The sequence below is a fragment of the Silurus aristotelis genome, assembly GCF_946808225.1.
Source record: "Silurus aristotelis genome assembly, chromosome: 11".
NCBI classification, from domain to species: Eukaryota; Metazoa; Chordata; class Actinopteri; order Siluriformes; family Siluridae; genus Silurus; species Silurus aristotelis.
The window spans coordinates 24,420,647-24,448,640 of record NC_139584.1 but is presented as its reverse complement, the minus strand read 5'-3'; the positions used below and the strand labels follow the sequence as shown (position 1 = coordinate 24,448,640).

The 27,994-nt window shown below is 39.7% G+C and overlaps 2 protein-coding genes across 7 annotated transcripts; one reads left to right on the top strand and one right to left on the bottom strand.

The window, feature by feature from the left end:
- Nucleotides 1-76: 76 nt before the first annotated feature.
- On the bottom strand, nucleotides 77-16,253 carry plod1a (procollagen-lysine, 2-oxoglutarate 5-dioxygenase 1a). Of its 4 annotated transcripts, none has more exons than XR_014535757.1 (19): nucleotides 15,927-16,253; nucleotides 13,531-13,622; nucleotides 13,300-13,433; nucleotides 12,859-13,022; nucleotides 11,653-11,765; nucleotides 11,470-11,533; nucleotides 10,421-10,518; nucleotides 10,220-10,321; nucleotides 9,470-9,601; nucleotides 9,001-9,122; nucleotides 8,744-8,848; nucleotides 8,436-8,561; nucleotides 8,160-8,301; nucleotides 3,706-3,819; nucleotides 3,534-3,599; nucleotides 3,329-3,433; nucleotides 3,034-3,180; nucleotides 1,791-2,247; nucleotides 77-626 (listed from the first exon to the last, which is right to left on the bottom strand). XR_014535757.1 is itself a non-coding variant. In XM_083554752.1 (19 exons), the coding sequence occupies exons 1-19, from the start codon at nucleotides 16,018-16,020 to the stop codon at nucleotides 471-473; spliced, it is 2,202 nt and encodes a 733-aa protein (XP_083410878.1). In that variant the 5' UTR covers nucleotides 16,021-16,253; the 3' UTR covers nucleotides 77-470. The 4 variants fall into 4 exon arrangements, 2 of the variants coding, with proteins under 2 accessions (XP_083410878.1, XP_083410877.1); XR_014535758.1 differs by having other exon boundaries at nucleotides 77-1,455; nucleotides 1,621-1,916; nucleotides 15,927-16,183; XM_083554752.1 differs by having other exon boundaries at nucleotides 2,122-2,247.
- A 3,980-nt stretch (nucleotides 16,254-20,233) lies between these two features.
- kiaa2013 (KIAA2013 ortholog) lies at nucleotides 20,234-27,659 on the top strand. 3 transcript variants are annotated; one of them, XM_083553536.1, is made up of 4 exons: nucleotides 20,234-21,921; nucleotides 22,155-23,014; nucleotides 24,391-24,445; nucleotides 25,910-27,139. In XM_083553536.1, the coding sequence occupies exons 1-3, from the start codon at nucleotides 20,904-20,906 to the stop codon at nucleotides 24,439-24,441; spliced, it is 1,929 nt and encodes a 642-aa protein (XP_083409662.1). In that variant the 5' UTR covers nucleotides 20,234-20,903; the 3' UTR covers nucleotides 24,442-24,445; nucleotides 25,910-27,139. The 3 variants fall into 3 exon arrangements, with proteins under 3 accessions (XP_083409662.1, XP_083409664.1, XP_083409663.1); XM_083553538.1 differs by lacking the exon at nucleotides 24,391-24,445 and having other exon boundaries at nucleotides 25,910-27,659; XM_083553537.1 differs by lacking the exon at nucleotides 25,910-27,139 and having other exon boundaries at nucleotides 24,391-25,886.
- Nucleotides 27,660-27,994: the final 335 nt, after the last annotated feature.

Below are 27,994 nucleotides of genomic sequence, written 5' to 3'. Positions count from 1 at the left end.
GGTGAAATAAATATTTATCTTTTTACGGTGAATAAAAATAAGATGTTTAACAGTCAGTAAGACTATCACAAAAAGATAAAGAAAACAGTCACTTTTATTGATGTGTAAATTAAAAAAATGACAAGGAAAAGAGCAATGAAAAGAAAAAAAAAAACATTATTCATACATCAGCCATTTCTGAACAGTAGCACCGCTTGCCTGGAAAATGAGTATCAAGTACAAAAACGAGTGTGTAAATCAGTTGCCAAAGACCAAATCACTCAAACAAATAACTGCTTTAAAAAAACAAAAAAAAAAAACAATAAATAAAAAACAAAAAAACAAAACAGGCCTCATTTGTATTGAAAGTACACTGAGTTCAATGTGTTAGTACATTATAATGTATATACTCCAACAGTTGTCATGATTTTCAACGTGCCGATAAATCGATTGTCTTTCTAATAGTACTGGATTTCTTGAAACGTTTTCATTTAAGGGTCCACAAATGACACAGCGATGTATCGAACTCCCCCTGTGGTGGGCAGGCCTTCGTGGTAGTGTGTTAAACGGCCTGGGTGCATAAGGGCCCATCCTTTCCTCGGAGCCTGTACAGAGCAGTCGTATCTGAGGAACCGGCAGCCGCCGCCCTGAACAAAAGAGAACAAATGACAAGGGTATGATAATTAGACACATGGCAATAATTGCTGACACGTTAAATGCTGTATAACGTTACCCTATCGTTAATTCATGTGAAAACATGAGCTTGTCTCTAAAGTTGCATTATATGGAAAAATGTTTGTGAACACCTGACCATGAGATTCGTAATGTGCTTTTTGAACGTCCCATTCCACCTTTAGTCTACATTTGCTGTGATAATAACCCTCTCTCTTCTGAGAAGATCTTCCACTAGATTTTGTAGTACGCTTGTGAATATTTGTGCTCATTCAGAAACAAGGCGTTAGTGAAATCAGGTACTGATGTAGGTGACGTGAGGAGGTCTGGGGTTCAGTCATTCCAATTCATCAGGTGAAGAACCAAAAGAAAGTCAGGTGTCCCAATACTTAAGTCTATTATTTATGTATTTATTTATAACTTCTAACAGGAAATATGCTAGTTCAATGATGCTAGCATATGATTTATACAGCAACACTCCCAGATTAATGATTATGCAATATAAATGTATTTAAGCCAAACAAATATTCAAGATTTCAAAGATTAAAAAACAACTGTCTAAACACAAGTCTAAATTTGCAGACTTACAGAAAGTGTCTTTGTGTTGTAACCATATATGAAATAATACAAAAAAATGAATAAAATGTCAATTACCTGAAGCCGCAATGCAAACTGATGTTAATTTAGCTCTACATGCAAGAAATGCTTATTAATAGCTCAAAAAAATGAGCAGGAAAAAGTGCAATGACATCCCCAACATAGAAATGCTTTCAGTTTTCAGCCTAAACATGCAGCACCATATGTCTGGTTCCTCTCAAGGTTTCTTCCTCATTACATCTAAGGGAGTTTTTCCACAGCTTGCTCATCAGGGATAAATGCACACCATTCACCTTGACTGTTGATTTCTGTAAAGCTGCTTTGAGACAATGTCTGTTGTGAAAAGCGCTATAGAAATAAACTTGACTTGACATGTTTTTTAAGACTAGACTTCATAGTGAAATGATTCCATTTACTTAAACACATTCAATATACAATATGTAATAATCCCTTGACATATTAATTTCAGTGTTCAAATTAGCTGTGCAGGAAAAAAAAAGCAGCAAACACAAACACTAGAACACACTCAGGTTCTTACTCACCTGAAAGTCAATCCCCACTTGATTGAGGGCAATGTTTATTGTAAAAGTGGAGGCGTCATGATGAGGCTTTAACGAGGGCTGTTCATCAGGTTTATACCTAACTACAAACGCCAAGTCAAACTGAGCCTGCAAAAACAGACAAGACACACACGAACACACAAACAGGCAAAAGAGGTCATGCAGCATTCACAAACAAGCAGCCCACAAGAGCATCCCACAAGAGCAAGTCAAAGAAGACAGAGGAAAAGCCCAGCTCCCCTGCATCCTTATAGAACCGCCCTTCGTTTTGTGTTTACGGCGCCGCTCGGTCCGCCAAACGAGCCTCGTTTACCTGATAATCAATGCCTTTGCTGTTGAGAGCTATGTTAATAGTAAAAGTAGAAGCATCGTGATGTGGGGTGAGCAGGGGCTGCTCATCAGGCTTGTACCTCACTACAAAGTTCAGGTAGGAGGTACACTAGTGAGAAAAGAGACATTGGTGAGACAAATCTTGTGCTTAAAGGGCGACACTATGGAGGACAATCAAAAAAAAATTCTGAGTACAACCTCAACATTGTGTGTAGTGTGTGGAATTCGCAATGTCTTGGGTGAAAACACAGGGAACTGTCACCTTCCATGTTAGTTTTAATGTAAAGAGTGATTCTGATTCTCGAGCACGTCAAAGCACGTCAAAATCCGCAGATTTTGAACGCACCCCTCCGCAGCCCCTATGGTCCCTTATTGAATTCATCTAGACATTATGTCACTTTAATTTAATGGTGTGTTTTTAAAATTTGTATGACATTTGTTAGTTTAAAATGTTATTCCTAACGTTTCTGAACATTCCCTCGAATTTTCATATAATCCGCAACTTGCATTTAGTCAGGTTCCAAATGAGAACCGGCATATTTCCGAGCCGCGAATTATCAAGGGTTGACCGCATGTGAATTCTCTCAATATGTCTTCAAATATGTCTATAAATCTTATAGTGTGACCCAGGTGTTAGTGACTGAATTATCTTGTCAATCTCTCTGAATAAGTTTGAGTGCAACAGATGTAATCAACTGCACAAAATCATCTTTTTACTTTTGTAATAGAAACAAAAGCCTGTAGCAATAAATACAGTACAGGCCAACCTTAAACCCGGGCACGAGGCAATCCTGCAGGACATAACTCGACAGTACATAAAAATACATCTGGGCATAGAAAAAGATATATTCTATACTGTAAACATTTAAGCTCAGAGAGAGAGGAAAAGCATTACCTTTGTGTAATACCCAGGAAACATTTTCTCTGTCACTGGTGCAACATATTCCAAGAGGAACTTGTGCCACTCTTTATCAAAATTGACCTGATTCATGTGAATATCGATAGTAGGGACGTTCTCGTAGCCACCCTGGATCCGAGTGTCCTGCAAAAACAATAAGGTTAGAGCTGTGAAAGTGGGGCACTTAATTCTGCCTGGTTATTATGGAGCCTGAACAGAACTTATAAAGTGATAAAGGCACAATTAGCTCTTAAAAAAAAAAAAAAAAAAGTCAGGGTGAAAAACTGCATACCACGTTGCCACCTCCTGACCACTTCCCATAATTTTCCATTTCTTCAACTAGGTGGTCACAGGCCACTTGGGAAAAAACAGGAAACCAGTATACATCAGGGCATGGCTGTAGGATGGACGAAGATGTTAATGAGTAAGCAAGGTAAAGCGAATATGACAAATAAACATGTCCCAGTTGACTAACGTTTTCATTCTCCAATACTTACAGTCTCCACTATATTGCCTTTCAGAATTTGTGAGTAGTTTGGATGAATGTATCGCTCTTCCCAATCCTGTAAAAAAATAAATAAAATCATGTGGTGAAAAAAAACATTAGCATGTAAAGCACAGGAGCAATATAGCAATGTGATTTTAGCAATATCTAAGATTCCTACATACCACTGGGTTATCAAAGATCTGCCAAAGATCGTTGTGAAGGTGATCCGTCTGGTAGTTTTCTGTATACAGGATTCGGCCATAAGTATGCATATTTGTTACGAACATGAAGACTCCCTTAAAAGGAAAAAGAAGGATTGGACTACATTTATAATGCGTTACAAGCTTTTACAACTATCTACATGAGACCTAAACATTGTTTCGAAATACTGTATACCCTGTATTTACATAAAATTTTTACTCCATATTGCTTAATGGGTTTGTGTATTGCCAGAAATCCATAAATTAATCAATAAGTGGATTTGCTCTCACCAGGGATGGTAAAATTCACAGATTCGCATCTGTGCATCAGTATAAAAGTTAGCGATGGGATGTAGCGATTTAAAAAAGTGTACATTGGATTTAAGTTAGCATTCGTATCGCGATGCATCGTTTTTAAACATATTTGCATTAGTAAAAAAAACGTTTTACATATATATATATATATATATATATATATATATATATATATATATATATATATAATCCATCCATCCATCCATCTTCTCCCGCTTATCCGATGCCGGGTCGCGGGGGCAGCAGTCTAAGCAAAGATGCCCAGACTTCCCTCTCCCTAGACACTTCTTCCAGCTCTTCCAGGGGGACACCAAGGCGTTCCCAGGCCAGCCGGGAGACATAGTCTCTCCAGCGTGTCCTAGGTCTTCCCCGGGGTCTCCTCCCAGTGGGACACGCCCGGAACACCTTCCCAGGAAGGCGTCCAGGAGGCATCCGGAACAGATGCCCGAGCCACCTCAGCTGACCCCTCTCGATGTGGAGGAGCAGCGGATCTACTCCGAGCTCCTCCCGAGTGACTAAGCTTCTCACCCTATCTCTAAGGGATCGCCCAGCCACCCTGCGGAGGAAGCACATTTCGGCCGCCTGTATCCGGGATCTTGTCCTTTCGGTCATGACCCAGAGCTCATGACCATAGGTGAGAGTAGGAATGTAGATTGACCGGTAAATCAAAAGTTTCGCCTTGCGGCTCAGCTCCTTCTTCACCACGACAGACCGGTACATCGACCGCATTACTGCAGAAGCTGCACCGATCCGTCTGTCAATCTCCCGTTCCACCCTTCCCTCACTCGTGAACAAAACCCCAAGATACTTAAACTCCTCCACTTGCGGCAGGAACTCCCCACCAACCTGAAGTGGGCAAGCCACCCTTTTCCGACTGAGGACCATGGCCTCGGATTTGGAGGTGCTGATTCTCATCCCAGCCGCTTCACACTCGGCTGCAAACCGTCCCAGTGCATGCTGAAGGTCCTGGTCTGATGAAGCCAACACGACAACATCATCTGCAAAGAGCAAAGACGAAATCGTGTCGTCACCAAACCGGACACCCTCCGACCCCTGGCTGCGCCTAGAAATTCTGTCCATAAAAATTATGAACAGAACCGGTGACAAAGGGCAGCCCTGCCGGAGTCCAACATGCACCGGGAACAAGTCTGACTTACTGCCGGCAATGAGAACCAAGCTCCTGCTTCGGTCATACAGGGACCGGACAGCCCTTAGTAAAGGGCCCCCGACCCCTACCCTCGGAGCACCCTCCACAGGCCGCCGCGAGGGACACAGTCGAATGCCTTTTCCAAATCCACAAAGCACATGTGGACTGGTTGGGCAAACTCCCATGAACCCTCCAGCACCCTGTAGAGGGTATAGAGCTGGTCCAGTGTTCCACGGCCTGGACGAAAACCACATTGTTCCTCCTGAATCCGAGGTTCTACTATCGGCCGTATTCTCCTCTCCAGTACCCTGGCATAGACTTTCCCAGGTAGGCTGAGAAGTGTGATCCCCCTATAGTTGGAACACACCCTCCGGTCCCCCTTCTTAAAAAGAGGGACCACCACCCCGGTCTGCCATTCCAGAGGCACTGTCCCCGACCGCCACGCGATGCTGCAGAGGCGTGTCAGCCAAGACAGCCCCACAACATCCAGAGACTTGAGGTACTCAGGGCGGATCTCATCCACCCCCGGTGCCCTGCCACCGAGGAGTTTCTTTACTACCTCGGTGACTTCAGCTTGGGTGATGGACGAGTCCGCCTCTGAGCCCTCAGCCTCTGCTTCCTCAATGGAAGACGTGACGGCGGGATTGAGGAGATCCTCGAAGTATTTCTTCCACCGTCCAACGACATCCCCAGTTGAGGTCAACAGCTCCCCACCTCTACTGTAAACAGCATTGGTGGGGCACTGCTTTCCCCTCCTGAGGCGCCGGACGGTTTGCCAGAATCTCTTCGAGGCCAGCCGATAGTCCTTCTCCATGGCCTCACCGAACTCCTCCCAGGCCCGAGTTTTTGCCTCGATAACCACCCGGGCTGCAGTTCGCTTGGCCTGCCGGTACCCGTCAGGCCAGGTAGGACTCCTTCTTCAGCTTGACGGCATCCCTTACTTCCGGTTTCCACCACCGGGTTCGGGGATTGCCGCCTCGACAGGCACCGGAGACCTTACTGCCACAGCTCCGAGCGGCCGCTTCGACAATGGAGGTGGAGAACATGGTCCACTCGGACTCAATATCTCCGGCCTCCCTCGGGATCTGGTCAAAGCTCCGCCGGAGGTGGGAGTTGAAGATCTCTCTGACAGGAGGCTCGGCCAAACGTTCCCAGCAGACCCTCACAGTACGCTTGGGTCTGCCGAGTCTGTCCAGCTTCCTCCCCCGCCATCGGATCCAACTCACCACCAGGTGGTGATCAGTTGACAGCTCCGCCCCTCTCTTTACCCGAGTGTCCAAGACATACGGCCGCAGGTCAGATGAAACGACCACAAAGTCGATCATCGACCTACGGCCTAGGGTGTCCTGGTGCCACGCGTACTGATGGACACCCTTATGCTTGAACATGGTGTTCGTTATGGACAAACTGTAACTAGCACAGAAGTCCAATAACTGAACACCGCTCGGGTTCAGATCAGGGGGGCCGTTCCTCCCAATCACGCCCCTCCAGGTGTCACTGTCGCTGCCCACGTGTGCATTGAAGTCTCCTAGTAGAACGACGGAGTCCCCAGTCGGAGCACTGTCCAGCACCCCTCCCAGAGACCCCAAGAAGGCCGGGTACTCTATACTGCCGTTTGGCCCGTAGGCACACACGACAGTGAGAGACCTATCCCCGACCCGTAGGCGCAGGGAAACGACCCTCTCGTTCACCGGGGTAAACTCCAACACATGGCGGCTGAGCTGGGGGGCTATAAGCAAACCCACACCAGCCCGACGCCTTTCACCATGGGCAGCTCCAGAGTTGTAAAGAGTCCATCCTCTCTCGAGGAGTGTGGTTCCAGAGCCCAGGCCGTGCGTAGAGGTGATCCCGACTATCTCTAGTCGGAACCTCTCAACCTCACGCACAATCTCAGGCTCCTTCCCCGCCAGCGAGGTGACATTCCACGTCCCTAGAGCTAGCTTCCGTGTCCAGGGATCGGGTTGTCGAGGCCTCCACCTTCGACTGCTGCCCGATCCTCTTAGCACCGGCCCCTTACGGTCCCTCCTGCAGGTGGTGTGCCCACTGGAAGGCGGCCCCACGTCGCTCCTTCGGGCTGAGCCCGGCCGGACCCTGTGGGGGAAGGCCCGGCCACCAGGCGCTCGCATACGAGCCCCAACCCCGGGCCTGGCTCCAGGGTGGGGCCCCGGCTGCGCCATACCGGGCGACGTCACGGTCCCTGATGTAGTATCTCTTATAAGGGGTTTTGAATCATATATATATAATTTATATATAATTATTGGTAGATGCGCTATACTAGTATTATTTGTAGATTGATTTCTTCTCGCTAAAATGTTTCTCAATGACATTCTGCTTTTTTTTTTTTTTTTTTTTTTTGCACTACAAAGGCCTGTTTGAGAAAGGGCCATGTATTAGAAGTCAGAAGGCACTTAAGTAAAATTATGATTTGCTGTCTGTCTGAAACAAATGAAATGGTTTAATTATTATTCATATTTAAACCAGAAGAAGGTTTTCCCTTCATAAGAATGCATTTGTTTAAATTATATTTGAACCCTACAGGAGTACAGCCTGTTGTGGTTTTCTGCTGATGTAGTTTTAATGTGTTGTGTGTTAATGTCTTTTCTGATATGCTTTTCTGTACAGCAGAGCTGTAAAGAGTGGCTATTTAAGTTATTGTAACCTTTATGTCAGCTCTAGCCATTGTCCAATGAAAGCTTTTCTGCTCATAGCACAATAGAACGCCATTGAATTTCATCTCACTTGATATTTTTGGGGGGATTTCCCCCACACCATTCTGTGTAAAAAATTCCAAGAAAACAGCAGTTTCTGAAATACTCAAACCATAGCAATAGTCAAGATCTCCATTTACATTTATGTTTATTTAATTATAATATGATAGAACCTATTTTGCACATCACCTCTATGAAGTGGTTTTCAGAATGGATGTTGTTCCTGTATCCTGTTAGGTCTGAGGAAAAATTGTCAGTGCACTGACCTGATCCCGCACTCGGGAGCAGAAAGCCATATCTGGGTCGAGGGTCGCAGACTGGAAGAGATCAGGAGCCTTCAGCTCGTTCCGTAGTATGTCCGCTCTCAACAGATAGATCTGAGACACATATGGAACGTTCCAGATACCTCTGGGGGAAAGCATAAAAATATATTCCATTATTCCAATAAAATCTGTTAGTAAATATGCTACTAATATATTTTACGCACTGATCCCTCTTTTAATAAATGGTCGGTCAATTAAAAAAGTTACACTCTGACTTACACTCTGCGTCCCTGAACAATGTCCACATAATCTTCAGACCTGGCGTAGTAGCCATCAGCACTAAGAGCTCCCCAGAAATTAGACCACAGACGACCAGGCTTGCTCATCATTGGTGCTATGAATGGCCTGTGGAGAAAGGAATGAGACTGTGATTTCAAAATGACCACAAGGACTGACACTGGTTTTAATAATGAAGTCTATGTGCCTCATGAAGCAGAAATAAATCGGATTGTAATAAAGTCTATCATGGCATATTCGGTTCATGTATCCTGTTGACATACATTTTTTTGAAAAAAGGTCTCACTTACTTGTTTAGCTCGATTAGTATCTTAAGCGCATCTTCGTTTTTCAAAACCACATCTGCCTCCATACTGAAGAAGTACTCGCAGTCAGGGTCGTCTCGACACATATCGCTACGAGAAAAACGAACCAACAGTTATTTCTTCTTATTGTAGAAAAAAACTAATAGTAATTACCTTCATTCCAGGGCTAACCCACAGGACATGCTAGACTGGGTTATTGGGCTGACAGGAATTCATGAATGTCATTGGCATTTAAAACTCACAAGCCTATATTGCGTGAGGTTATATGGTCAACACCCTCATCAGGCCCAATCAACTTCACAGCTTGATACTCGGCCTCGTGATTCTGTAGAAATGCGTGGACGTGCTTGTCGTGGTGGGGCTCCTGGAAAAGAATGCAATACGATAAATTCAAATATATATATATATATATATATATATAAATCAAACGTGCGGATGATCCGCTGTGGCGACCCCTAACGGGAGAAGCCGAAAAGAAAGTTTTTATATATATATATATATATAAACTCATTTTTGTTGTATAAGGCATGTGTGAATTGTATTACATTTGGTAATTTTATCATTTTTGCATATTATATCGGTCAAACTACTACCCAGTCTACACAAATAGACATTAAGCTTTTCATTTAAAACTATTTTTACATCAAGCATCATGAGTGCTGTTTGAACTGTTTGCTGTATAAACTGAAATGATGAAGAATAACGTCTCACCTGGTTGTAAATGAAGAGTTTTAAGCGGTTTTTGGGATACTTGAGATGGAAAAGGCGCTCAAAGAAGACTGTTAAGAAGGGAGTGGGCTGCTCAATGAAGACGCCGATGACGACTCCTGGATACTCGCTCTCCTGCAGAGGAATGATAAGCTTATCCACAGCAACCATCCTTTATTAAGTGTTTCTGAATAAGCAATATTTTATAGCACTAAATAGCTAATAAATTATAATAAACTGATAATAAATATGATAAAGAAATTTATTGCCTATTAAGGCTTGTACATGTACAGTAGGCAGTAGTGGTTGCTTGCTTATTACACTCAAAGATCATATGTAAACCATCTACAGCTACAAGTTTAGTATATGGTTGTACATGCTGGATAATGATTTTTCTTATGTACCTTATTAAAAAAGCCAAGTTTATTTGTGAGCTTGGAGACAGGACTTGAAGTATTACATACAAACACACCAAAATAAATAAATGTGGAAAACACTTCCCGTCAAAGTATTACTGCATTTAAGTTTCACATTCTTTCAATTATTTACAAAAAAAGCACATATCAATTATTTACCTGTAACTCCATCTAAACTAATTAGGATACAATATAGTGTCAATAAGAGTACAAAATCTAAAGTGTTTTTACATTCATATATTTATTAAACTGGGAGAATGGGATTCTTTTACCTACATGGGCTGCCATAATAGGAAACTCAAAGCAAAAAGCTAGTGTTTTAAAAGTAAATTTCCACCTTGAGTCCTGAGAGAGGCCTCAAATCTTCATTGCAAACCGAACAGCCAGTCTCAAAGGTCCAGACTTTCGGGATGTAGTTGCCGAGGTAATTTATCTGAAGCTGAAAAATGCAAATGGTGGTGAAGATCGTGAGGCATTAATGACAATAGAGTCATATTCATAAAATACATTTAAAAAATAAATAAATAAGAACGTTTACCTTTGTAGGCCCATTTCCATGGACAATAACTGGGAGGGTGTCATAGAGCACATTTCTGGCCCGCACTCTTCCGTTCTCAAACTTTAATACCACTTCATCTGCTCAGGGGAAAATAAAAATCCCATCAGCAATCCCTTTCATGCTTGTTTTTGTAATAATGAATACAGTGTATTGTTTAATGACCCCAAAAGATACTCTTTCCACTGAGATAAAAAAAAAAGAAAGCTCTTTTGTCTGGCACCATTTCCTCCATATTTTTGCATTTATCTGAACACAGATCTCTTGCGCCGAAAGATTCTGGCATCTTTTATCATTCAGTACCGGAAAGACGATCAAACTCAACTCAACATCTTGGGCTGCTGCTCAAATATGTATTGAGGCTTATTGGAAATATAGAAAAGATTTTATTGTTTAGTTCCACCACCAAAAACACAACAGTATTTAACATCGGGCAGATGGCTCATCATTAGTTAACCAGAAGCCCAGCTGTTTATATTGGCTTTAAACCAGTTACTTGAGTGTGAGAGCTGAGGCTCTGTAAGCAGGCAGAAGTTTCTCTTAACACCCAGCTATCGCAGGACTGAAGTTCCAAACAATAATGAATGGTGGCTTTGCGCTCAGATGGCCTACGTGTGCACAGGCACATCCTACAGTTGACTCTCACATTCCACTCCCCCAGGCAAACGGAGGCGGGCAGGAAATCCAGGGCTCACAGAGGCTTGGATGAATGCCAAGACTCCAGCTTCCACTTCTTGCAGCACAGCCCTCGTGAAAGAAAAAGTGCGCATGCTCAATGCTATGTTGATCATCAATTCCATCCACTACCTTTCCATGAATACGTGCCAAAGCCCATTAAAAAGAAAGTTTACAGCAAAGGGTATTTTTTTCAGACCTTCATGGTATAAGGGTTTTATAGGTGATAAAAGCTGCACTGTTATTACACTGTTCTTGGAATAGTCAGCAACTTTACTTCCCTATAAAAATGAGTCAGGGTCTTCTCTTGTACTGTTTTTCGCTTTACTGTGTCTACATGTACAACATACACTCACCTAGAGCTCCATCCAGGTTCTGGAACAACCTGCATTTGCTGTCGAGAGTTATATTGATCGATTTCTATGGAGAAAATGACAGAGGGGAGATGCTCAGCACTCAAACACGTTATTGAAGACAGGAAAAAAAAGAGAAACCACTTCTTTCTCATACAAAACTTGAGTGATAAAGATTAAGCTCACCCGCTTCTCAGGATTGATATATATTTTGGTAAAAAAGAGCTGGTCACTGTCATCATCTTTCCCTGACCAATCAGAGACCATCTCTTTAAGGTTAGGGGCATAGCCGATGAAACCTGGATGAAAGGAAGAAGCACTTTGAGTGATACAGCAGAGACTAAAGGTAGAACAAATGGCATTGTGATACGGTTTCCTGTCTTGTGTTCCCACATCTGATTTTTACATCAATACTGACAAGTAAACGTTGCCAGATTGTGTCACAGCTGTTAGCTCACTACATCAGCTCATATCAATGCAAAAAAATAACTGAACACAGCCACAACTGTCAAAGAGATAGTATGGGGGAAAGGGGCAGAAAGATGTTCGATAAATGTTGTAAAGAAAATGAATTCCTTCTTTAAATATTTTTGACAATTTCTTGTCAATTTATAGACTGTAGCATTCAGCATTATTCCTAATACTGCTAAATTCTTAAATCTGATTGGTCCTTGTTATTCATATTCAATTACAGTTCCGGCTGAAAGAATCGTTCCAGAACACTATAGTTTTTACAGTATAGTAACCACAAATCCATATCAGCTTTTATAGATAAGTCATTCAGAAGAATCATTCGATTTATGTGTTTGTATTGTGTAACATTTTGTGAAGAGATGCTGATAAGGGAAAACCAGCATTTATATAATTATAGGTGTAATCATGTGATAAAAGTAGATAGTAAGTATTTTATGCACTTATCACATGTAACTCTGAATGCATAAAAAAAATCCTTAATAATTAAAGAAAGAAAGAATAAATAAACGTATGTGCTTTTTGGAAGATAATCAACTTAGCTACAGTGTCCACATCATGACATGAAGCAACAAACCATCCCTAAATTACTTATTTTCTAATACTTACACTTAAATTGCACCTTGCTTATAAATGTGCTTTCTTTAATTCATTATCACTTATATGAAACAAAGCAAAATTGACTGCCCTGGTTTTGGGGTACCTCCTGTCCAGGTTCTCTATTCTAACACACAACTGAGGAAGGCCTGCTGATTACAGTAGTTGAATCAAGTGTTTTGAAGTAAAGAAAACACTCAAATGCGCATGACAAGGAGTTCCCGGGGACCAGGTTGGGGAATGTCAGTGCAAATATTAATAGCTTCAGGTGCTAACAGCTTACATAACAATTTGTGCTAAGTTAGCAATCAAACAAACGCATGCCTCCTGCGCCGAGAAACCTCTTCCCTTCTCTGACATGCGGGTGCTTGTCTTCTAGATGACGATCTGGCCAGATGAGGGTCTCCGAAGAAAATAACACCTTGTGCTTCGTCTGCTGGAACTTCTTCAGGAGTTCTTTTGGGCCCGAGGAGAAGATCACATCATAGCTGCATGGCATCCAAGGGCAAAATTAAGATATAATGACTTGGGTTTTTTATGTAATTAATTGTTTTGTGTCAAATGATCACTTTTTTGCACATTTCAAGCATTCTAAAAACAAAAGTATTAATAAAAAGAAAATTATTCATGCAATGATTCAGACAATTCGATGCTCTGGCCCTGTCCTGAACTATAGTTTTTGGTTCAGCCAAGAATATTTTGGTGCAATATTATCTTTAACGGACGCATCATTTTCTAAAATTGATCACACAAGGTAGTAAATACCTATCTACAAAAAGGATGATTTTATCCTCCTCCTTTATGCTGTCCAGGGCAGACTTCAAAAGTCGTACTTTCTGTCCTCCTCCAGGTGCAGACATGTAATCCCCACCTGTCCATTTCTCACCCCTCCCAAGAACCTAGGACAAAAGAACAAAATAAAGGATTGTGAGTTTATCATTGTGTGCAACAGTTGCTGGACTGTAGATGTATCATATATCTTCTTTGACACTGTACCTTAACTGTGTAGTTAAAGTGACGTGCAGATCTCATAAACCGCTTAAATCCATCGGTTTCTTTTGTAGCTACAGTTAATACAAGGAGATTTCCTGTGAAGAAAGAAAATGACATGCAGAAATGGCATTATTTTTACAATGAAGTCATAGGAGAGCACTAATTAAAGTACACTGTGTGAATAGGTGTCATGGAGTTTAATGTTTTATTGTTGGAGCGTAATTTCTTTTAGCGTGCATGCAACTTTCCTCTGCTTGTAAAAATGGAATGTGGGCCTTTTTATATTCGTAATAACTGTGTACTTTCCTAACAGCTTATAAAAAAATTCTGAAATAAACTTATAAGAAACTTTTTTTCCTCTATCTATTTATAATCTGAGGGTTTTGAATTGATGTGAAGCTTGGTAAAAGGGTGAGAAAGTTAAGATACTCGCAGTGTTCCCCCCCGAAAGTGTAAGTTTGAATGCAAATATTTGAGATTGCTGATAATGTGCACTTCAGGAAGGAGAAGATCACAGGTTAAAAGTCATTTATTCATTCATTCTTCTGAAACATAAAAGGCTTAACAAATCTAAAACAACTACCTGATATTATGATTAAACTGTATTTATGGGTTCATAATGATACCTCTTTTGTACTCCAGACATTATATTATACCTGTATGTTATTATACCGTTCTGAGTCACCTGATCTTCTGGCTAAATAGTGTTCACTTTACATGAAGAATAAATGACATACTAAACTGGCTTACTGATTTTTATTTTATTTGACAAAAACATGCATTTTAACTTTATTTAATTTCTTGCAAAGATGCACATATGCCCTCACTTCTAAAGATGTAAATCTCAGAAATAAATTCAACATATCAGATGAAGATTTTTAACAGATAGTTTAAAGCATTGTATTAAAAAATTATATTGTAAAAAAAAATTGGTTCTTATTGAACCAAAAAGAACACTCTGATCCAACTAACGCCTAACCCTGATTATGTCTAGATTCCATCCTGTCTCACTTGTAAGTATATTTCGATGTGCAGCAAATTAATAAACTGATCAGAATCACTTTTATTAAGTTTATTAATAATTAATTAATAAAAAAGAATTTTTTCTCATGTGCTGGTTCTGTAAAAAAATATTTAAAACTATAAAAAAAAAAAAAAAAAAAACTGTGATAAAGTAAGAAAATTAAGAAGGTGTTGCATAATGGCTTATATGTCATTTTCTTTCAAATTAATTAATTGTTTTGTGTCCAACAAGATCATTTTTCACATGTTTCAAGCAATAATAAAAGAAATAATAAAAAGCTATTTTTTATGCAATGTTTTACACAATCCAACATTCTGGCTCTGTTCTGAACTATAGATTTCATTTCAAAAAAATTTAATAATGAAGTGAAAAATTAAGAATTAAAGAAATATGCAATAAGTGTCTTTATAAGAAGATGTGATCAAATAAGGTGCTTGGATCTGAAAAATCCTGGAAGATGAGAGCCAAGAACCAAAATGTTAATCCCTGACTGTGTGTGTGTGTGTGTGTGTGTGTGTGTTCGTTCAGTAGGAGCTCTCAGAACTGGGGAACCCTGCAGCCTACGTGCCTTAAGGCTTTTGAATAATGGGAACAGGTTCCACCTTTTTTTTCTCTTTGCCACGAATTTCCCCAAGTTTAGTGAACGCATGCAACAGTTTATAACAGTATTAATCAGGAATCCTGTTCACTATCCACTATCTGGAAATGTTTTTTTTTTTTTTGCCTATTCAGCTTTCAGGGCTTTGAACAGGAAACGAAACGATGAAAAAAAAGCGGATCTTCTTAACGTGACTTTGTACTCATTCCAGAAATCAAGTTATCTTTAGTAAAGAATATTATTTACAATTGAACAAAAATCACAAAAAAAAGAGCGGAAAGCTTTTAATTTGCTGGAAATTCCGGACGGATGAATTTAGGTGTTGCACTGACACAGTAGTCTGGAATAACATTGATTACGCAAAAATAAAGGATTAAATAGAGATATTTCGGCGATCTGATATCTCTGGTTTTATCTACATGTCTCGAAAAAGGACCCTAAGAAATATGTATAAAATAATATAAAAAAATAAAGATATACTGTAATGAACTTTGCAGCCGCTTCCACAGCATAACTGTACTGGCTCTGGCATGTACATACCACGTCAGCGCCACTGAGAACAGCACGCACGCGTGCACACATACACACATGCGCGCGCGCTTGTGCGCTTGTGCAAACGCTACACTTCCCCAGAATTTGATCATTGGCCTTAATCCTTACGTTAATTTTTTTATAAACATCGATATTTGATCAAACAGCTACAGGAATGACTGGTTAACGCTACGTTTGCACAGCATGCCTGAAGCCTGGTGTTTGCACATAAAATCTCAGCCTTACCTTCAGGAATTGGTCCCTTTGGCTCACAGTGTAATGGAGAAAATACGCTCAAGCAAACGAGAACAAATAAAGCTGATAGAATTTCAGTCTTCATCTTTTCTCTCTTTCTTTTTTATTTTTATCCGACTCTCCAGAAAACAAGAGTACACCAAAGGCTGAAGTTGTTTCGAGTCCAAGTTAGCCTAAGTTATATAAACAGAGATAAGCCCACCCTTTCCAGTGAGACTGCCCCGTTAGCTACGACATTTTGCTACATTAGCATACAAGCATAGTAAAAGCAGGGAAAGGACACAGGGATACAATCATCATGCAGTGATTTGCTTAAGGCGCACAGCTTGAGCACAGCTTTTTTCTTTTGATCCAAATCACACCACCACGTCTAACTGGGACGTTTGGTGGTCTGGTACTACCACAGTACCCTGCTATAAAACAAAAGTAGTGTAAAAAAAAATAAACCATGTACATAAGTATACAGTAATCTGTGATAAGGGTTGGGATGTTTTGTGGTTGAGACCAAGAGATTTGGTAAAATGATTTATATTCTGTTCTTTCACCAGCAAATCTTAAAAACAATGGACCTGTAATGAATGGACATTCAGTGCCACCTAGATGAAGATGGATTCCCTTTTGAATCCTTTTAAGGTTTCTTCCTCATGCCATCTCAGGGAGTTTTTCTGTGCCACAGTCGCCAAAGGCTCGCTCATCAGGGAACAATATGACTAATATAAGAAACAAACATATAGGCACTAAACTACAATAAAATAAAATACATTCTGTTATACGACTTTATAACCGCTTTGTCGATGTGCTTTGAGACAATGTCTATTGTTAAAAGAGCTATACAGATGAAAATGAATTTGAAAATTTTTAATTTAACCAGCCAAACAACAGTACATCCATGACACAAAATCTACCATATTTGACTGATACATGGTGGATCTTGCTGGTCACCAGGAAGAACATGCAACATATGATGATGTCCAACAAAAGCCAGCAAGCCAGGTGTAGTTAAGTAGGCTTTATTGTCATTCCAACCATAATACAGTACAATACAATACATAATGAAACGACAAAACATTCAACCAGGACCGAGTTGCTCTCGAAAACAACACAATTAACACCATAACACAAAACATACATTAAACTAATTAGGACATGATATGAAGTGCATATGTGCAACATTTAGTGGAAAAAGAACAACATAAACAGTGATACAGTAGACACCAAATTGTGTGTGTGTGTGTGTGTGTGTGTGTGTGTGTGTGTGTGTGTGTGTGTGTGTGTGTGTGTGTGTGTGTGTGTGTGTGAGAGAGAGAGAGAGAGAGTCCAGTATTTTTGTAGTGTTTTTGTGTTGAGGAGCAAAATAGCTTGTGAAAAGATGAAAAATAAAACCAAAATACATACTGTTTTTTTTCTTTTTTGTACTTTTTTGTTTTTTTGGACTTATATTTTAATGAGAAGGTTATTCTGGTCAATTTTAAAGTAGACATTATAAACTTACATTTCTTTCATTCAAATGTGAAAGTAAAAGTAAAACAATAAATTAAACTAGCTAGTTTAGTTACTAATAGTTTAAAGACATAGTTTTAAATACAGATTTGATTTTAAGTCATTGTGCTTCTTATCATGCCTAAGCATTCTTTAGCCAGGTCCGTAGACATCCTTCAGGCTACAAATAAAAAGCCATACCACCATCCCCACACTGATGTGCAAGTTTATAAGAGGTGCATTGAATGTATCCTTACAGAAAAATGATTGGAATGTCATGAAAAGCACATCTGTTCATTACAGCACATTGGATTGGATTTGTTGTTTCTTCACCTATTTGTGAAGAAACAAAACAAAACAAAATATCAAACACATCTGGTGGGGATGGGCCATGAGCAAACAGAACTTATTTTAATATTAGAGCCTGAGTAGCTTAAATATTGGTTTACTGTTGCATTTAATGTTTTGATGTAGTCCTTTAGTTAATGGGGCCTCATATATTCCTCAGCAAGGGGCCATGCATTAGCTTAATGTAGCTCTAGGCAAACCTGTAACTTTCACTAAAGCCTCTAGTACTTTACAGTAGTTTATTGACTAATCATGACCCAGAAACACCTACTTTCATGGGAAGAGCCTATTTTATTGTCACTGCAAACAACTACCTATTGACTTTTCCTGGAGAGAGTCAACAAACACCACAGAGTGTCATGTTTGTTCTTTACTAACAGCTTACAAAATAAAATTAAAAAATGACTTTAAAAACATAGTGTTCACTTCTACAACCTTTACAACAGGTCACGCCTGCTCCAAAAGGCACTTATCAATGTGTTTGATATTGGAAGCCAATGCATACTATATGTAGCCATGTGCAATATTGTAAATACAGTGATACTGCAAACTACAAGATTCTGAAGGTTGTGGCCAGAAACGTATAAAATGACAAGGATATATTGATTCTGCAAGCAATAAAGCAATTTATTATTTGATTAATAAATAAACATGATAAATTATAAACTAGTAGTAAGTGTGTGTGTGTGTGTGTGTGTGTGTGTGTGTGTGTGTGTGTGTGTGTGTGTGTACAGTATCAATCCTCACATTTCAGCAACCATTGTAGTGTATCTCTCCAAGGAAAATACTATAGAAATGAAACTTGTATATATTTTAGAGTAGGTGGCCAGGTCATACAGAGGTTTTCCCAGATAGTTTCTACTTTAAACAGGCCACGCAAGAGTCCTTGTGCTGTGCGTCAGGTGCAAAAGCTGGCCTCATAAAACAGATGCATGAGTGCTGCCAGCATTGCTTTAGAGCTTGCAGAAGCGGAAGGTCCACTTGTCAGTGCTCAGACCATATGCCCCAAGTTGGTTTGCATGGCCATCGTCCCGGAAGGAAATCTCTTCTGAAGCTGGCTCACAAGAAATCCAACAAAAGGTTTTCTGAAGATAACCTGTGCAAGAACATGAATTACTGGAACCATGTCCTGTGGTCTGATGAGACTTAGATAAACTTAAATAAAAAAGATTGGCTCAGATGGTGTCCAGCATGTGTGGTGAGATGTACCAAGAAAATTGTGTCTTGCCTAAAGTCAAGCAAGGTGGTGGTAGCATCATGGTCTGGGGCTGCTGGTACTTGGGAGCTACGGTTCATTAAGGAAACCATGGATTCCCACATGTACTGTGACATTCTGAAGCAGAACATGATGACTTCTATTCAGAAACCGGCTGAACGGCAGTTTTCCAACATAATAACGACCCCATACACACCCTCAAGATGACAATTGCCTTGCTGAGAGTGAAGGTGATGGAGTGGCCAAGAATGTCTCCAGACCTGAACCCTTATGAGCAGCTGTGGGGCATCCTCAAGGAGAAGGTGGAGAAGCTCCATGTTTCTAACATTCAGCAGCTCTGTGATGTCATTTTGGAAGAGGGAAAGAGGATCCAGCAACAACCTGTGCAGTTTTGGTGAAAATATTATAGGCTTTAAACCATACAATGAAAATAGATACATGATATAGCGCACATGGGGGGAAATACAACAGGAAATGATTAATTAGCCAGTTTATCATGATCAAAACTAAAAACACAGGAATATAAAAAATACAATTAATAATTGCGAAAACAATTCGAGGCATCTGTGGAATCGACATCATTTAGGGGTGTTGAAGAGAAGGTGGAAGATAAAGAATTGATGGTGTCCACCAAAAAAAGTTCTTAATAAAAAGAAGGGATTGCGGTGGGGAGAAAACGACTAAGCACACTCTTTCAAGTCCCTGTGAAATCCAACCATACTGAAAACATAATGAGTGTAATTCATACATCAGAGTCTGTCAGGTCTTCTAAGACTGACGAGGTCTTCAGAAAACTTTGAAATTATGTCAAAAGAGAAATGGTAGGGTTGATGCAAGCCAAACTGGAAGATTTGGTACAGGAGCACCCGCAGGCATGAGCAAATCTTTGGCAAGTCAACCTAAATGTTTAAAATGCATATCTGATTAAACAGAACATTTTATTGGCTTTAAACTATGTATTAAGGATAAATTTAGATATAGTGCACATGGGGCAGGTGGGTTTCAACAGGAAATATTTTATAATAAATAGAAAACCAAAAACACAACTATAATCTAATATCAAATGTGTATGTTTGTCTTAAAGGAAAAGTCCAGACACCAGGAATCTTTATTTTGTTGAAATGTCTATTTTAAGGCAAGGTCAGATTAGAACAACAACAACATACGATTAACATGAAGGTTGAGCGACAGACCAAGCTGATCTCAGATCAGTGGCTGCAAACGTTTAGCGACACCGACTGGCGATTTTAAGCGCGACACTTCCGGTTTAAAGTGTCAGCTTGCTTTACGGCAGCTAAAACAAACCAAAATGTCAAGTTTGGTGGGTTGAAAAAACAAACAAAACAGCATCTAGTTGACATGATCCTTAAATTGGAGTTTCCGTGCATTTACGTGAGAAAGAAAATCGGATGAAACCACAGAATCGTGAGATATTCAGCGGATATTGGGAGCAACGCGCGATTTTAAGGTTATCTTAATCAGACAACGTTAGCTTTAAAGCTAGCTGCATATAAGTAATGTCCAAGTCAGTCAGCTGACTCAGAAGAGCGCAACCCTGATAGTAAAGTTGGACGTGTTTCAGGAGGAAATATTGTAAGAGTGGAGTAAAGTGTGCATTTTATAACGTTAGTAGGTCAGGATACACAAAGTAAACACGCTGTCGAGGCAGCATGCAGCTCATTAACTGGGAATTATGATTTGTTTACTTGGGTGCATATCTGGATAGGACCATACCTGTCTGTATGAACTAAGACTCAATGACTTGCTATGGTTTGTTGGAGATCAATTGCTAAGAAAATAACAGTAGATCTGGTTCATAAGTAGAGTAGCATTCAGGCTTTGTGCCGTTTCCCACGCTTGATCATCTCAGGAAATTATTTTCTGATTGACTTTATATTGTTTTATATCGTGATCATTATCTGCTGATGCAGCTAATACACAATCAATATCAGCTAATGTGCGACTATTCAAAGGATCTCCGATCTAAAATCGAGACCATGTGGCTCCAGCAGAGATTGAAGGGACTTCCTGGTTTGCTTTCGAGTAGCTGGGCCAGACGGGTTTTAATCGTCTTGCTCCTTTTCCTCATTTTTTACTGGTACGCGAGTTCTGACAGGATCTTCAAGTTTCCTGGTTTCTTCCGGGAGGCTGGGGGAGCTGCCGGAGTCTGCCTGCAGACCGATATTAACCGATGGAAAAGCCAGGTTGAGCGCGGTGAGGGCATCATGAGTACGCCACAGATGAGAGGCACGGTGCCGTTTGTAACAGGGAATGGCCACATCTTGGTGGATGTGGATTCTAATAAACTCTGGGTGACGCCATCCTCTCAGCCGGGTTCGGCCCCGGTGCACCTGACCGAGTATTCCCCCATTGTACGATGGCAGGTATCTGGAAAGCGATCCGAGGCACAGGCGAAGATGTTGTGGTATCGCAAAGGCTCCGTGCTCTCTTCCTGGTGTATCCTCCTCGACAGTTCCCAGTCGTCTCGGGACTGTGTCATTATACGAGAGGAGCACATCGCCCACCGGAGCCGGCCGAACGTCTACATTCAGAGGGTTCACATCAACAACCCGACAGACAAAGCAATAACAGTCGAGGCTTCTGTGGAGTCGCTGTCACTTAGGGGGGTTGCGGAGAAGGTGGAAGATGAAGAATTGATGGTGTCCACTGGAAAAGTTCTCAAAGAAAATAAGGAAACGGTGTTGATTGCTGTGGGTACAAAACGATTGAGCACACGCTTTCAAGTCCCTGCGAAATCCGACCGTACTGAAAACATAGTGAGTGTAATTCATACGTCGGAGCCTGTCGGGTCTTCTATGACAGACGAGGTCTTCAGCAAGCTTCGAGATGATGTCAAAAGAGAGTTGGTAGAGTTGCTGCGAGCCAAACCGGATGATTTGGTCCAGGAGCACCAGCAGGCGTGGGCAGATCTTTTCATATCTGGCAAGTCAACCAAAATGTCTATTTAAATGTTTTATTGGCTTTTTATGAAACCGGGTCAATAAAGCTTATGCAGTTTGAGTGAATAGTTTGTGTGACCCACATTTTAATTGTGGGTCAAACCACTTTAGCATGAGATGATATTTTACTGTCTTGTAAATATTCTATGAAATTTTGGAACTTTTGCTCAATTGTTGTAACAGTCCTGCTATTCCCTCCTGCCTTCCTTTTTATAGGTATAGAGATTAGGAAAATCACCGACGCCCACACGCCCTCGAGTTTCACGGTCAATACTACGCTGTACTACATCCTCTCCTCCTCCACGGCACCCTTGCTGGAGAGCAGCCTCAGCCCTGAGGAGCTCGAGAAGCTCGAGTCAAGCCTGAACTACGCAGATCACTGCTTCAGCGGCCACGCAACCATGCACGCGGAAAACCTGTGGCCCGAGAGCGTGAACAGCGCCGCTTCTCTCCTGCAACTAGTCAATCTCTGGACGTTAACCCTCCAGAAACGGGCCTGCAAGGCTCTGGTTTCAGCCGGTGCACATGGCATGATGCAGGCCGTGACGCTTAGTTTCGGAGGCCTGCAGTTTACAGAGAACCACCTGCAGTTTCAGGCCGAGCCGAGCGTCCTGCATAACAGCTACTCGCTTCGTGGCTTGCGCTACCACCGCGACCGCATCAGTCTCTCGGTGGTGGCTGACTCGGAGGGTCGGCCCTCACTGCACGTCTCTGTAAAACCGCAGGACGAAGAGAAGCCGGTGAAGCTGTACGCCTGTGAAGCAGGGTGCATCAACGAGCCTGTGGAGCTCACGTCCGAGCCTCGGGGTCATGTTTTTCCCGTTTTAGTGACGCAGCCTCTGACGCCACTGCTCTACATCTCGACAGACCTGCAGCACCTTCAGGACCTGCGGCACACTCTGCACGTCAAGGCCATCCTGGCGCACGACGAGCACATGGCTAAACAGGATCCGGGTCTTCCCTTCCTGTTCTGGTTCAGCGTGGCGTCTCTCGTCGCCCTCTTCCACCTCTTCCTCTTCAAGCTCATCTACAACGAGTACTGCGGCCCTGGTGCCAAACCGCTCTTCAGGAGCAAGGTATAAATCCATGAAGGATCGTTGGTGTTGGAATTCCTTCCCCCCTCTTAACTTTCTTTTTGCTTCCAAAAATCACTTCTTTTTTTTTTTTCCTGAAAAAAATTAATGGACTGATCAGAATGGTTGATGTTGGTTACTCTCGAAAATTTTGTTGAAGAGTAAAGAGGTGATGAAGAATCTCACGCCAGTCATCTGCCTGGGTGTTTTTTTTCCTGCACAAACTCCTCACTAACTGAAAGCACCAGTGTAAATGTGGCTGGCACTGCTGTGTGAAGCTCTTGAGGATTTTGCTGAAAGTTTTTTTTTTTTTCTTGATTTAATTATTGTCGATGCTCTTAATAATTATTTGTGAGTCATAAAGTAACAGAAATATTTATTTTTTTATAAAAAAAAAAAAAAATGCTTCTTAGTTGGCGATATTCCCAGCATCATTTATCTAACAAATGTTTCATTAATATCATGTTCGCCATACGATTAGAATTCATTCTTTAATCGTATAGCCTGTCACCCTTCAGAGAATTGTGAATTAGTCCAATCCTATAGAGTGAGGATTTGAATTTTGTGTGTGCATAAATTCTTCACTGGTGCCTTCAAGTTGATCATCTTCCAAGTTGGTATACCGGGGTCTCTGTCTGTCCGCTTTACCTTTTTTCCCCTTTTCGGCTTAGGTGTTAATGTCCTTCCCTGACATATAAAGACAATTGTTTTTACCACCATGCATAACAGTGCAATCTACAGAGCTCTAACCAAACACGTGCTTGCCATCTTACATGACATCACAGAGCAAGAAAAAAACAAAAACAAAAAAATGTTTGTATGGTCATTGCTCTTTTTTTTTTTTTTTTTTTTTTTTTTTTTTTTTTTTTAATGCAAGTAAGCCCAGAACTTGCATGGTTCAATAGACACACCATATCAACCAAATTCTAAAACGCATACTAGATTCATTTCTTCATCAGAATGTAAATGCATTATACACACACCTTCGTAAAGCTTTAAATCAGTTTTATTCGAAGAAAACCCAAAAGCCAAGAATGCCATTATTCACCGGTGGTAGAAACCAATTGGAAATGAAACACACTGTCACTTTGTTGTATCTGTTCTGATTTATAAATGTGAAACTTGCATTGATTACTGGAAACTTTGAGTGAAATTTCAGGGTGAACTTGACTTTCCTTTTAAAATAAAAAAAAAAACCTCTCAGTAATTTTATTATTTTGCTTCTTTGTAAGCTTGGAAATCATTGGGTGCAGTTCTTTTTGCGGTGTTGCATTTGTTTGATTTGTGATTTTATATTGACTCACTATGATTAAATTAATGAATCAGATGTCATCTTTATTTCTTCTTCGATGCGTCCGCTGTGACCGATTTACCCCCAGATTTCATGCGATGATCGTGATCTAGGACCTGGCGATACAGTTTCAACTTGATATTGTGAGCAAAAATTTAAATAATTTAATCGAATCTTATGTATATTACATGATTCCTATAGCATATATCTCTCAGTATGCCATCTTATTCAAAACCACTGTTCAGGTATATGAAAATCCTGTATTTAATAATTATTTCTTTTTATTAGTATCGCCCAGCCCTATTAACCACAAGTAGAATTTTTCAAATAGACTGTGTGCTCTGAAAAATGGTTTTGTCAATGGATTTTAAGGTACTTGTAATTATCCAAGATTCCTAAATATACTCCAGAAGGAAGCGGTAAAATTTCCTGTAAACTTTTCCCTATGTTCAGATCCAAAGATATGTTTTCATTAATAAAAACTTAATACATGTAAGTAGTTCTTAAAAATTGACTATAACCAATTATTTTTCCATATTTAGAAAAACAGTGGTGACTGACAGATATATTTTAATTTAAGAAATCCAAATAAGTGGTTCTCATACATACATGCTTAAATAATTACAAGAATATTGGCTCAAAATGAAACAAGTAGTAAGTTGTTCTATTGCAAACGACTAATGTATATCTGTACACTAATAATTCATACTATTAGGAACCCCGGCACATTCAGCTTTCATGAAGTCATTTGATCAGCCAATCATTAAGCAGCAGTGCAATGCATAAAACCATGCAGATCCCGGTCAAGCGCTTCAGTTAATGTTCACATCAAATATCACCATGAGAAAAAATGATCTCCTAGGATCCTTTTAGCGTGGGGGAAAATTATCCAAAGGCCTGAAATACCTATTTGATAAGCGACGTCAAAAAAAGCAGAAAAGCATCTGAGAACACACACTATGCTGAACCATGAGAGAGATGTTTTACAAAAGCAGAAGCCACCTCAGGTTCCAATCTTGTTCTACAAGAACAGGAATCTGAAGCTAGAATGAGTTCAGACTCGCCCAAATAAAAATAAAAAAAGCCTTTTATGGCTTTCAACTCTCCAGTTTGAAGTAGTTTGTGATGCTTTTCAGTCTATAATGCTTAAGGGGGCTTAATTGAGTATTGCAGCCTTCCTGTCTAGTTTATACCAATCTGGACAGTCTTCTGATCTCTCTCATCAACAAGACATTTCTTCTTGCAGAACTGACTCCAACTTTGAAGTTTTAACCACTGAATATTTTACACTATTCATCTCAAATGCTCATACCAGGCCATCATGTACCAAAAACCATGTAATACAATAGCTGAGATCCCATGTTACCTATTCCTATATGTTCTTGACCTCTAGCTGACTGATAGTATTCATCATGCCACTGCCACTTGATTGGTTAATTGGACAAATGCATTAAAGTTTTGATCTTCAGGTGTACCTATAAACTACATTTCTTTTAAATACAATGAAATATCCAAGAATCCACCCACTGAATGTTATCCACACTGCACTGACATGCCGACAGCCACGTTGTGTATCTGATTTCTACATTTTGCATGTCTGTCTACAGCACGAGGATGTCCTCCAACCCCATCAGATACCTTCCTGAAGTCCTGGGGACAAGTGTCCGATTCTTTCAATCCGTTATTTCTACAAATCATTCAAGATCTACAGTGGAATCGAGTGTTAAATGTTAGTAACTTCATTTAATTAAAGAAAGCAGGGAAAATAGGGTTTTCTATTGTAATTTTTAATTTAATATTTAAAAAAATTGCATATTAAAAGGACATTGGTGTATGTATTTAAGTGTAATATAAATTAAGATAAAAAGAAAAGGGGGGATTTTTGAGAGCAGGTTTAGCATTTAGAGTAAATCCTTATATATGTTATATTATGCTAGTTGAAAGTGTTAGCATCAAAGCTGGGTAATGACTGATTCCCTAACACGGTCTCATAATGTCTACAGATTTTCATTGCTAGAGACTTAAAACACTTTTGTATGTCGCTCTGGACAAATGCTTCTGCTAAATGCCGCAAATGTAAATGTACAAATTCGGCACAATCCACAAGACTGATTTTGTAACAATGGGCTTGAAGTTATAACACAGGGATTAACTTTCTTTAGTTTAATTGATTTAATGCATATTTTCTATTTGATAATGTTCTTACATTTCCTTTTTTTTTTTTTTAACTCAAGGTAACGCATGATAGAATAAAATGCAAGTACAGAGCTGCTGCTGCAGAACAGATTTTCCACCACATGATAGTTGTAGTAAGTGGAAATGGCTACTCTGGATTAAAATGAGAGCGTAATTTGGTGTGTCCTATACATAAGAAAGGATGCGCCATGAAGAGCAGCCACTAGATGGCGATACATGTAACCTACTACAGTATATACTATTGTAAGAGGATCATTGCACTATGCATAAAATAAATAATGTAAGACAGAGACATCAGAGAAGGATATAAAATGGAAGGATGGCTTGAATTTATAGATTAAAATGAAGGGGGAAAAGTGTTCGTGTTTTCCAGACTTGAAAACCTCAAACACATGCCCATGCTTGCACATATATTTAAATTGTTGGTATTATCTATAATGAGCTACACAATCTATTCAGTCGTTTCATGTCTAATGATTAATGTGTGCACATGTACTGAATAGTGAAGGGACAAGTATAATGTAGGTGGTGTGTGCTTTCCTTTAAGATACCCTCAATCAAGATATATGTACAATATTGTGTAGTGTAGGGCTAATTATAGAGGAACTCATTTTAACATTAAACACTGATGTGACAACATATTTCTGTGTGCTATTTACATTTTAAGATCTTAGTAACTATTAAAAATCTATTTGTAGGATTTGTTTTAAGTAGACAATGACATGACTTTATAAACAAAGATGCATAAGAAAATGAAGGCTGATTAAAATGATGTTTTGTCCTGTTTTATGTATGTAAAAAAAATAAGGTAAATTATGGACCTTACGAATCCAGGTAAAGGAAGTGATTATTACAGAGGAATCGAGTGGGGAAATAACTTAAAAAAAATATATATATATATATATATATAAATATATATATATATATATATATATATATATATATATATATATATATATATATATATATATATATATATATACATATATAATTTATTTATTTTTTTCAGACATTGTAATATATAATAATTTGATGATAAACTGCTTTTTATTGTTTAACTAATGTCAGATTATTTAAAATTTCTTTTCAATGGAATAAAATTTTTCTCTTGTTGAGTTTCGTCCCATTCTTTGCATCATACTGGCAAATAAACAACAACAATGTCTTCCCAAGGATATATCAGACAGATCATTTGTTTTGGTTCCTATTAGGAATTCTGTCTCTATACAAAAGAAAGGTCCTTACAAGAATACCACAACAAATGTGTGTGTGTGTATATGTGTGTGTTTAACATATTCAATATCAATTAATAACCCAAATCACATGAAAGTGTTTTCTGTAATAGTAAACAGATGATTCCAGAATGATTTTAAAAAATAAAGAGGATTGAGACTTTGAATATAAATAACATTATAGATCAAAATTGTACAAGTGTCAAAAATCTCAACTCCTTATATGCAAACAAGTTATTTTAATATATTAGCACTTAATAGAGC